The sequence below is a fragment of the Phyllobates terribilis genome, unplaced genomic scaffold (genome assembly GCF_046119375.1).
Source record: "Phyllobates terribilis strain yellow unplaced genomic scaffold, ASM4611937v1 Scaffold_11__3_contigs__length_659146591, whole genome shotgun sequence".
NCBI classification, from domain to species: domain Eukaryota; kingdom Metazoa; phylum Chordata; class Amphibia; order Anura; family Dendrobatidae; genus Phyllobates; species Phyllobates terribilis.
In genome coordinates this window covers 237,434,232-237,446,784 of record NW_027362771.1, presented here as the reverse complement: position 1 = coordinate 237,446,784, position 12,553 = coordinate 237,434,232, and the positions used below count along the sequence as shown (strand labels likewise).

The 12,553-nt window shown below is 41.4% G+C and overlaps 1 protein-coding gene across 1 annotated transcript in view; it reads left to right on the top strand.

Annotated features, from left to right (window-relative positions):
* Positions 1 to 11,251, top strand: part of CRELD2 (cysteine rich with EGF like domains 2) — a 28,447-nt gene extending 17,196 nt beyond the window's left edge. The window contains exons 7-10 of the mRNA XM_073652129.1: positions 2,299 to 2,382; positions 5,305 to 5,400; positions 9,991 to 10,131; positions 10,956 to 11,251. Coding sequence (XP_073508230.1) covers positions 2,299 to 2,382; positions 5,305 to 5,400; positions 9,991 to 10,131; positions 10,956 to 11,032 — 398 coding nt within the window. The 3' untranslated portion in view covers positions 11,033 to 11,251. The remainder of the gene's footprint in view (positions 1 to 2,298; positions 2,383 to 5,304; positions 5,401 to 9,990; positions 10,132 to 10,955) is intronic.
* The last annotated feature ends 1,302 nt before the right edge of the window (positions 11,252 to 12,553 follow it).

The following is a 12,553-nucleotide window of genomic DNA, read 5'->3' as shown; positions in this document are numbered from 1 at the left end:
TAATAACCTTCCCCTATACAACGACCATTGCCATGATAATTTTGATGGCCACAATCTTTGCTATTATCACTTAGTAGGTCCGATTTAAGTCCCCAATGGCAACCAGCATCTCTCCCAAGTATAACTTGGGATGGGGGCTCATTTCACCTCTTGATTACAAGACGTATGAGGAGGGTGGGCATATATCACCCTCCACATTATGCTGATATATCTGTCAAGAGCTGATCTGTGCCCCCCTCCTCATTATGTTGTTCATAATCAAAGCGTGAATTCAGACCCTCCCCTTTGCACCCTCCTCTTATACTTGGAGTAATGATCATTGCCATAGGGGACTAAAATGGGGTCTGTAAAGTGATAATTTCGATGGTCATCATCTGCGCTATTATCAGGGCAATGCCCATTGTATGGTGGAAGGCAATTAGTAAAACTAACCTTCCCTTACTAGCTCTGTGGTCCTGGGTCCGCGGCTGCTCCTGTGGCAATCGTCTCCCTGCCAGCCGCTCTGAAGCTCTCCTACCTCTGTGTGTCTCCACTCCCAATGCTTCACTGACAGAAGTGCTTGGAGGGAGGCATTCCTGTTAGTGATGCGCTGGGAGCAGTGTCACGAGACCATGCCGGTACTATTCAGATGTCTCTGGGGGATTATTTTGGTCAGAATTTGTGAGCGTACAATTTTTCCACTCTTTGATGCTGCCATTTTATGATTGGACAGCGTCATAGTGGGTTGAAATTACATGCCCACAATGTTAAGTTAAATAAAAAGCCCTATTGAATAATGAAAAAAAAAAAATTTTTTTAAGCACCAGTGATTTTGGTGTCCTGTATCTCCACAAGAAAGTAGAAAAAGAAATGTAAAAAAATGTTACGCTCTATATTCCTAAAGCTATATGCAGGAATGTACAGTTCATAATGTAAAAGTTTGTTAAAGTTTCTCTTTAACTGTATCCCAGCTTTCCCATTAGTGGAGTTACTGCACTGATACAAGCATTGGGAAAGCTCAGTTACAGATCCATGATTATACGCTCTGATACTGCTCCTTGTGGGTGCAGCTGAGTGATGATAGTCCCTGATACTGCTCTTGGTGGGTACAGCTCAGTGATGGTACGTCCTGATACTGCTCCTGGTGGGTGCAGCTCAGTGATGGTTCACCCTGATACTGCTCCTGGTGGGTGCAGCTCAGTGATGGTTCGCCCTGATACTGCTCCTGGTGGGTGCAGCTCAGTGATGGTTCGTCCTGATACTGCTCCTGGTGGGTGCAGCTCATTGATGGTACGCCCTGATACTGCTCCTGGTGGGTGCAGCTCAGTGATGGTGCGCCCTGATTCTGCTCCTGGTGGGTGCAGCTCAGTGATGATATGTTCTTCTGATGCTGGAAAAGCTAAGTTACCGCTCACTGATAATAGGTTCTGAATCGGCGTTTTTTTTTAATAAATGTTCCATGATTAAACTGTTCTTAACGATATAGGGACTTGTATGGGATGAAATTGTTGTAACTGCAAGATAGTTATAAAAAACAAATAGTTAAACAATTTTTCATGAATATTAACTTTAAAAAAATTATGAAAGTACTTATCAGACATGCTGTTAGCTAAAGGCAGAAGAACCTTAATGTCCTCTATAGGATTTCATAGCTAAATGTTTTTCTATTGAACATTTAATATATATTATGACAAAGTCACTGACAGTGTGTCAGAAGGGAGATATGTTTCACTGAGGCTGTTGGCCTCAGTGATGTGAAACATGGAAGTTTCTCCCGCACATTATGTGCAGAGAGGGTCAACAGTGCAGTCATCCACCATATCTCCAATCCAGGGAGTGGTCTGGGATTAAATAGCCAGCCTTGGCACTCAGGTGTGGTCAGTGTGTGGAAGCCAGCTCCTGAGAGTTTCTGTTGCTGCTAAACTGGACCATGTGCTGTTTCCTAACCCTGAGTGGCCGGACCTCAGCTGAAGTAAGGACTGTTTTGTACCTTTTTTTTTTTTTTTTTTTTTTTTTCTTCTTTTGGTTTCTCCTGTTATGCCAGAAAGGCTGTTTTTGTTTTCCATTTGGCAGTGGTTTATGCTGACTTGTATAATAAACACGTCATTTAAAGAGACAGTGTCCTATATCTACCTCCAAGTGCAGCAGAGCAAGAGACTTTACCACAATATACACAGTCCCAATTCCAAAAAACGAGAATGTGAATAAAATATGGCTTGAAGAGATTACAACATAACATAAAACACATGCAAAGTTTTAACGTTAGACATGTACGTGTTTATTTCATATTTTCATATATTTCATCATTTCATTTTTCAGATATTGATGAATGTGCAACAGCACAACCTCCATGTAAAGAGAATCAGTATTGTCTAAACACAGAAGGATCTTTTTCATGCAAAAGTGAGTTGTTTTCTACATTCTAATAAGTTATCCCTAGTAATGTCCCCTTTTAATTAGGTTGCATTTTGTTAGGATCATGGCACTTCAGTGTTTTGAGTACTTTATCTTCTGCTTTTCAGATTTACTCTTTTATTAGATTGGCCAAGCATATGTGTCATTCTCAAACAATGTGCATCAGTGTATTTATACACAGTATATCAATAAAGTGAGTACACCCCTCACGTTTTTGTAAATATTTTATTATCTTTTTATGGGACAACACTGAAGATATGACACTTAGATACAATGTAAAGTAGTCACTGTACAGCTTGTATAACAGTGTAAATTTGGTGTGCCCTCTAAATAACTCAACACATAGCAATTAATGTCTAAATGCTGGCAACAAAAGTGAGTACACTCCTAAGTCAATATGTTCAAATTGAGCCCAAAGTGTCATTGCCTTAAAGAAGTTGGCCACTACTTTTTCATTGATGTCCTATCCACAGGATAGGGCATCAATGTTTGATCGGCCAGGGTCCCGCACCCGGCACCCCCGCCGATCAGCTGTTATCTGTGTTGGCGGCCGCCAGCCAGAAGCACTTACTTGCGGTGCTTGGCCATCTAGCTGTAGTGGCCAAGTATAGGGTGCTGCACATCCGCCTCCTATTCAGTTCAATGGGAGGTGGATGTGTAGTGCCCCGCGGCGGCCAATACAGCTAGACTGCCAAGCACCGCAAGTAAGTACTTCCGGCCAGCACCGATAACAGACAATCGGCGGGAGTGCCTGGTGCGGGACCCCAGCAGACGAAATCTTGATGCCCTATCCTACAGATAGGGCATCAATGAAAAAGTAGTGGACAACTTCTTTAACTGTTTTGGGCATGGAGTTCACTCCCAGGTTGCCACTTCTTTCACTCCTCTATGACGACATCACGGAGCAGGTGGATGTTAAAGACCTTGCTCTTCTCCACCTTCCGTTTGAGGATTCCCCACAGATGCTCAATAGGGTTTAGGTATGGAGACATGTTTGGCCAGTCCAGCACCTTTACCCTCAGTTTCTGTAGCAAGGCAGTGGTCATCTTGGAGGTGTGTTTAAAGTCATTATAATGTTGGAATTCTGCCCTGTGGCCCAGTTTCCGAAGGGAAGAGATCATGCTCTACTTCAGTATGTCATAGTACATGTTGGCATTCATGGTTCCCTCAATGAACTGTAGCTCCCTACAGCCGGCAACACTCATGCTTCCCCAAACCATGACATTCCCACCACCATGCTTGACTGTAGGCAAGGCACACTTTTTTTTTGTACTACTCACTTGGTTGCTGCTACATATGCTTAACACCATCTGAACCCAACAAGTTTATCTTGGTCTTATCAGACCACAGGACATGGTTCCAGTAATTCATGTCTTTAGTCTTCTTGTTTTAAGCAAACTGCGGGCTTTATTTTGCGTCATCTTTAGAAGAGGCTTCCTTCTGAGACAACAGCCATGCAGACCAATTTAATTCTATGTGTGGCGTATATTTTGAGCACTGATAAGCTGATCCCACACCCATTAGCATCTGCAGCAATGCTGGCAGCACTCATACATCTATTTTGAAAAGACCTCCTCTGGATGTGACGTTGATAACGTGCAACTTCTTTGGTTGACCATGGCGAGGCCAGTTCTGAGTGGAATCTGTCTTGTTAAACCGCTGTATGGTCTTGGCCACCATACTGCAGCTCAGTGTCAGGGTGTTGGCATCTTGTTATAGCCTAGGCCATCTTTATGTACAACAACAATTCTTTTTTTCAGATCCTCAGTGAGTTCTTTGCCATGAGGTGCCATGTTGAACTTCCAGCGACCAGTATGAGAGAGTGTGAGAGCGAGAACAGCAAATTTACCTCACCTGCTCCCCATTCACACCTGAGACCTTGTAACACTAATGAATCACATGACACTGAGGAGGGAAAATGGCTAATTGGGCACAATTGGACATATTGACTTAGGGTATGTGCACATGATCCTTTCTGTCAGCGCTTTGAACACCGTATACTTTATGCTGCGTCCAAAGCGCTGCACACAAGTGAATCCGCATGTGTTCATTGAGCCATATGGATTCACCGCAGCCTATACATTACACTGATAGAATTTCTCTTGTGGAGACTATTGTCTCCGCAAGAGAAATTGACATGCTGCGGCCTGTAAAGACGCGCTGCATGTCCGTGTCTGCGAGTGATCTTCAGGTTCAGGAGCACGGAGACGCATAGTGGGCATTGGATTTCTTGAAATCCCATCCACTATGCTCTAACATCTGGCCGCTGCGGATTGGACGCAGCACAAGTGCACTGCGTCCAATTCGCAGCGATTACTATTCGGGTGCATGTACTCTTAAGGGTGTACTCACTTTTGTTGCCAGCAGTTTAGACATTAATGGCTGTGTGTTGAGTTAGAGGGCACACCACATTTACACTGTTATACAAGCTGTACACTGACTACTTTACATTGTATCTAAGTGTCATATCTTCAGTGTTGTCCTGTGTGTATGTGTATATACACACACACACACACACACACACACACACACACACACACACACACACACACACACACACACACACACACACACATTTTTACAATGGGAGTCTGTGACCCCATTTGCAGAGTGTATGCATATGGAGTGGCATATATTAAAGGCATCCATCAAAGTTATTTTCCGGCAATACTGGCATATTTCAATAGTAGTAAGAAAATAGATGAGAACTGAGGCAAAGCATGGTATTAACTACCCTTGTGGGACTGAGGGACTTGTCCGGCCTTGTGTAGGACATGTCTCTGCCTAATTGTGAGGTGAGAAGCATAGCTGTTCTCTGTGGGGGTAGTTGAGGAGCAGGGTGCTTCCAAGCCAATGAGGGAGATTGTCTTAAAACAACATGTAACAATATGAGTGGGTTTGTCCTGCCAGGATGCGATGACCGTTGTGCAGGATGCTCTGGTGAGGGTCCAGACACATGTAAAGACTGTGCTACTGGGTACGTGATGGAAGCTGACAAATGTACAGGTAAGATTACATTTACTAATATAGCTACACTGTTGGGCGACATATTTGCTCAAATTGCAGCATTTAATTTTTATAATTGCCAAATTAAATTTTATCATTGTTTTACCACATTTATTACACCATCTTTTGATACCTATTTCAAAATAACAAGGGGGTGGGGTTAACCTTTTCGCTTGAAATACAAAATATTTATGGTTGCTTTTGTCCATTAAAAGTCACATTTCTAGACAGGCCAAAACTGTTTTTATAAAACCATGGAGCAAATTCGCTCAGCGTGCAACGAACTCCTCTGCATCCAAGATTTCTTCCTTTCCAATTCCCTTGATCTTCTGGCCCACATTGACTCCTGGGTTCAGCAGTTTAACACCATCTCTGCTGCTGCTCTCTTGTATGGTGGGCTACAATTCTCACATACCCCCAGACCTGAGAGCAGACAAGGTGGAGGTGTTGGTCTGCTCCTTTCACCACAATGCTTTCCAGGTCACCCCATCCCCAGTGATCCGGAGGCGGCTGCGGCCCTGAGCCAGCGGACGAGCCGCCTCCGGCTTCCGCTCATTATGCAAATGAGCAGCGGCCGTTTTTTTTTCTTCTCTCACAAGCGGGCTTTCACCATAGAGATTAGGTCTATGGGGAAAGCCCGCTTGCAGACCCGCAGGAGAAATTGACATGCTACGGTCTGGAAAGACGCTCACATGTCAGTTTCTGCGGGTGTGCCGCAAACGCATAGTGGACATGGGATTTGTATAATCGCATCCACCATGTTGTAACATCTGGCCGCTGCGGATTGCACTTGTGCTGCGTCCAATCTGCAGTGAACACTTATCGTGTGCACATACCCTCAGACTCTTCAAACCCTTTCCCTGTGAGTGACTGTTGTATATCACCATCCAGTCTACTTCCATTTCTTGATCACTTTGCCACCTGGCTTCCACACTTAATCAATGTGGATATTAATGTCCCTCATCCTGTGACATTACCACTCTCATTATATTATCTGCTCTCTTCCTCTGCCACTCATCTTATGTCTCTAACTTCCTCCTTCAGCCTTTTACAATTTACTAACTCTCCTACGCATGAAGACAGGAATACGCTGAACCTGATCTATTGGCTCTGCCTTTACTAACTCCCCGGTCTCGCTCTCTGACCGCAACCTTCTTTTTTTCTCTCCATCAAGAATTTTCTCCACACTTAGGACACCCCCACTTATCACACACAGAAATCTATGTGCCATCAATATCCAGCAGCTTATGAACAATATACAGTCATCTTTTGCTCCTATCTCCTCCTTCTCCTTATTGTCACATTATAAAAATATATTGCACTGTGCCTTGGATGAAGCAGCACCCACTACACGCAGAAAAACCCCACACAGACAGCAACCCTGGCACACGATGCAAACACGTTTTCTCCAGTGCTGGTCAATGTGTGCTGAGTGTCTGGAGAAAATCACTTTCAGCAGAAGACTTCATTCACTATAAATTCATGCTCGAAACCTATGACTCTGCTCTACTTTACTATCATCATCACATAACTAGCCAGCAATCCAAAACGACTGTTCGAAACCTTCCACTCCTTCCTGAGCCCTAAAGTACAGGCACCGGTCACCAACCTCCGCACTGACTATTTGGTTACTTATTTCCTACAAAAAAATCAAGCACATCTGTCAGGACATTTTTTCACAAACCTACCCAGAGCCTGGATCCCCTTCCCTCACACTCAAGTTCACTTTCTATGTCTGAGCCTGTCGCAGAAGAATAAGTAACCAGGCTCCTTGCTTCTTTTCGCCCTACAACCTGCACCACCTATGCCCTCACATCTTCTCCAGTCCCTCTCCCCAGCTGTCACTACCTACCTAACCAGAATATCTCTTTCTTCCAGTATCTTTCCTTCTTCATTCAAACATGCTGCAATAACCCCTGTACTCGACCAGAACCACGCTGCTAACTACAGACCTGTCTCTAATCTCCCCTTCATTTCTAAATTCCTGGAATGCTTGGTCCACTCCCATCTAATCCGCTATCTCTTAGATAACTCTCTTGACCCTTTACATTCTGGTTTCCGCTCTTTATATTCTACTGAAACTTCCCTCACTAAAGTCTCTAGTGACCTATTAACAGCAAAATCCAGTGGCCACTACTCCCTTCTGATTCGCGTGGATCTTTTTGCCACATTTGGCACTGTTTATCACCAACTCCTCTCTCTGCTCTATTGGCCTCAATGACATCGCTCTCTCCTGGTTCTCCTCTTATCTCTCTGACCACTCCTTCACCGTATCTTTTGCTGGCTCTTGGTCCTCTCCTCTTACTATCTGGGTTCCTCAGGGCTCAGTCCTAGACCCTCTCCTTTTGTGTCTATTCACTGCCCCTATTGAGCAAATCATCAGCAGATTTGGTTTTAAGTACCCTCTCTGTTGATGACACTCACCTTTCTGACATCATCCCCACCTTAATGCAAAATAACAGGAATTGTTTGTACGCTGACTCTAACACCATGTCCTTGCTCTATTTGAAACTGAATCTCTTCAAAACTGAACTTGTGTTTCCTCCCTCTACTGACCTACCTATACCCAATATTGCAATTACCTTGTGTGGTTCCACCATAACTCCCAAGCCGCACGCTTGCTGTCTTGGGATCATATTTGATACAGAACTTTCCTTTATTCCTTATATCCAGTCACTCGCTCACTCACTCATGTTACCTGCATCTTAAAAACCTCTCCAGACTCAAATCTTTTCTCACCTTTGAAACTGCAAAAACTCTCACTGTCGCTCGTATTCATTGTCGTCTGGACTACTGCAACTCTCTACTGATCAGTCTCCCTCCAACCAAACTTTCTCCTCTCCTGAATTTGGCAGCCATGGTCGTATTTTTAGCGAAGCGCTTCACCGACGCCTCCAACTTTTTCCACTCCTTTCACTGGTTACCCATTCAGGATACAATACAAACTTCTTCTCTCTCACCCACAAAGCTCTCCACAGTTCTGCACCGCCCTATATCTCATCCCTGATTTTTGTCTATCACTCTTCCTGTGCACTCCGTTCTGTAACTGATCTAAGAATAACATCCTCCATTATCCGAACCTCACACCTCTGTCCCAAGACTTTTCTTGTGCTGCTGCAGTTTTCTGGAATGCACTACCTCAAACGATCAGACTAATATCTTGCCCCCTTGTTTTTAAGTGTGCTTTAAAAACACATCTCTTTACACATATCTATTACCTCCACCCACTAACCTAACTCTCCCCTGTTCCCTCCTTCTAAATGTTAATCATAATTTGCTCCTTCCTATTTGTTTGTCTCCACATCCTCTGTGCACCCTATAGCACTTGGACAGATACTGTCTGATGACCGGATCATGCTGCTTTATATGAAATGCCCTATATATTATAATGATGGCTGGACCGTACATAATAAGGACTTTCTACCTATTGTGTCCCCCCTATTTGCTGATAAACTGTAAGCTGTGAGCAGGGTCCTCACTCCTCCTGTAACTGTTGAACTATGCGTTACTTTGTAATGTCTTTGTCTGTACATGTCCCCGCTTAATTGTAAAGTGTTGCAGAATATCTTGGCGCTATATAAATAAGAATATTATTATTACATTTGTGATGCAATCATTTTTAACATGCATAAAGAATTTAGCATTAACTTGTAACATTTGACACATTGGTCTCGGGCTTTTCTCTTGCATTGGGAAGTTTACTACCATGCTTGAAAAGTTGCGCTGGTGTAATTTGCGCCAAATCTATAATTATAGGGAATTGGTCAATAAAACCAAACCAAGGTTATGAACATGCTGGCTCTTTGAAAGCTAAATCCATTGACATGTTTATACAGTTAGGTCCATATATATTTGGACAGAGACAACATTTTTCTAATTTTGGTTCTAGACATTACCACGACGAATTTTAAACAAAACAATTCGGATGCAGTTGAAGTTCAGACTTTCAGCTTTCATTTGAGGGTATCCACATTAAAATTGGATGAAGGGTTTAGGAGTTTAAGCTCCTTAACATGTGCCACCCTGTTTTTAAAGGGACTAAAAGTAATTGGACAGATTAAATAATTGTAAATAAAATGTTCATTTCTAGTACTTGGTTGAAAACCCTTTGTTGGCAATGACTGCCTGAAGTCTTGAACTCATGGACATCACCAGACGCTGTGTTTCCTCCTTTTTGATGCTCTGCCAGGCCTCCACTTCGGTGGTTTTCAGTTGCTGTTTGTTTGTGGGCCTTTCTGTCTGAAGTTTAGTCTTTAACAAGTGAAATGCGTGCTCAATTGGGTTGAGATCAGGTGACTGACTTGGCCATTTGATTGGGGTTTTAGTGTAAATTATGCCATAACTGATACATATGGACCTGTATGTTTTTAGCAAATTTCTTTTTATAAGTGTGTTTAACCATAAACACGCTCACACATAGCTACAATATTTTTTGATCCATTCAATAATTTTAATAAAGCTGTTCACTCAATAAAAAATAACGTCACAGAAAATTTGTTGGGGAATTGGACCCTGGCAATGGTTCAGTCTTGGGAATGTAGATTTATGTTTCTTTGTACCTATGTATAAGCAGCCTTTCTTTCCTTCCAGATATCAATGAGTGTGACACTTCTGAGAAGGTTTGTGGAAGGGACAATGAGAACTGCGTGAACACTCCAGGAAGCTATAAATGCGTTTGTTCAGAAGGATTTGAAGACCAGGATGGAAAATGTGAAGAAATTGTACAGACAGGTAAAATTAATAATATAAGATATATTTACTCATGGAAGAATTTGTTTTGCTTCAGATAATACAGTGATGTCACATATCATAAATTACTTGGTTGGTTTGAGAAAACTGTCAGAAAAGGGTCTTTATTGTTCATTTCAACCACATCACAGCATAGCCTTTATTTTCCAAGAGTACTATAAGAAAATGAAAACTGATGCCCTTTAAATAGTTACAATGGGTAACAAATAGATTTTTTTTCTTTTAGGTTTAGTTCACAGGTAGCATTTTTTTTTTGTTCTGCAAAATGCAGACCATGGCCAGAAAACCAGAGTGGAAATTAGGCATGTGTTTGGTGTGTTTTATTGCAGCTAATTCATTGAGATCTGATTGTGAAAAAAAAAAAAAAATGCTGAAAAAATTAACATATTGCATTTTGGGGAAAAAAAAGCAAAAAATTACAAAACCAGGAGTGGAGAAGTATAATAGAAACACGTCACCACTTCTGTATTTATCACCCACTCCTGGTTTTAGCTTACACATACTGATGTAAAATACTGACCAAATACTGAACGTGGCCAAAGTCTCAGTTCTGGCACAAGTCATGGATAACACATGTTATACCTTTTTTGTATACAATTTGTATTAGAGATGAGTTCAACAGTCAGCTCACTTATATAATGCAATTATGGTAAGTGCTCAATTTATGCAACTCCATAATTTAATCTTTAAAGTGTATTGTAAAGGAGGAGCGTCGCAATAAGACATACTTATAATCCCATACACATCATCCTAAATCTAAAAGAAAAGATTGGCGCTTCGATATTAACTATCTGTTTACCCCATAGGTGAGGTACAGGCTGCTGAAGAGGACCATTCCATAAATGCAGTAGAAGATACTGTGGATGTGCATGAAGATCTATGATCTACAGCCATTTAACGTTAATTTAATTTTAAATTATTGGACTCCATCTCTGCACTTAAGATACTGTGGAAAACCGGTTTTGTCAACCTGATGAAAATGCCCTTTATCTGGTATTCAGATTGGATTTGCCCTAAACGCTACACACAGCCTTTTCAATATAAACACAATGTGTCTTTTACTTTGGTATAATACTTTCTAATAAACATTCATTCTATGATACGTACAGAACTTTGTGTCATTCCTCCCAAATTCCATTTTCCTACTGAATAAAATTATGAAAATGAGTTCTAGCTCACTTTATGACTGCAGTAAATGTGGGCGGGATCTGCTCTCTTGTCTGATGTCACTCCTTCTCCCATCCCTTCTGGGTGTTTGCAAAAAAAAAGTTTAGGATCACAATGTGGAGCCATTATGTCGGTGACTGTAAAGTTCTACTGAGATATGCCGTGTCACAGATGACCCCTGGCAGGGCTGGTTCTAGTCTTCCTGCTAGCTGAGGGGAAAATTGAAATGGTGCCTCTCCCTGAAGTACAGAATAAACTCAATTCATTCTATAGTTTTTTTTTGGGGGTTGTTTTCTACGGCATACATTGTATGGTAAAAATGACCTGGTAAGATGTTTTTTCTGGTTACTGACTGTTTCATGTTTCTCGTGCTATTTTGAGCAGCCTGCGTGGCATAAATGTACTGCCATGGCCTGAAACATCTCTGGACTTGTCTCTATTTAACCACTTCTGGGATGTCATTTGATAGCAACACAAAAGGCAGCTGCCAGCAGCAGATCTTGAAGATTTGTGTGCTCAAGTGCATTCATCGTGCCTGAATATTCTTCAGACATCCATTAATGTCTTATTGATAACTGCAAAGCCGTGTAACTGATTGTATATCTGCATGTGGCGCTCATGCTCGACCCTGAATAAATTCAGATGTTTTTTGAAAATCATCCTTCCATTTTTCATCATTTGCAGATCATTAACCTGTCTACCCATCCTGTGATTTCTACTATTCCATAGACCTGTAAATGGTGGTACAATTTCAGTGTTGTGTAGTGTAGTGTAGTATAACCTATTGGAAAAAAAAAAACATTTGGTAACGTCATGTCTAATCTATCAAAATCTACAATTATTTAAGCTATTATGTTAATGCCTAAAAGAAGAAAAAAATTAAAACCCAAGAATTGCCAATTTTCAGTCACATTTTCTTAAAAAATAAAAAAGCCATGTCTACACAAAAATGCTATCCATAATCTCATCAGCTTGGTGTGCAAAAGAACAAACCCTCAGACAACCGAATGAAATAAAAAAAAAAAATAAATAAAATAAAATTGTTGCCAATTTTTAATGGTTCAGAATCTTTTTTTTTTTTTTTTTTTTTTACCTCTAAATTATAATTTAAATAAATAGGTATAATAAAAATTCAGTTTGGCAACGCTGTGATCGTACTGACCTGGACAGGTGTTGACATGTTATTTTTACAATGCATTGAACACCGTAAAAACAAAGGTCAGAAATTAATGGTGGA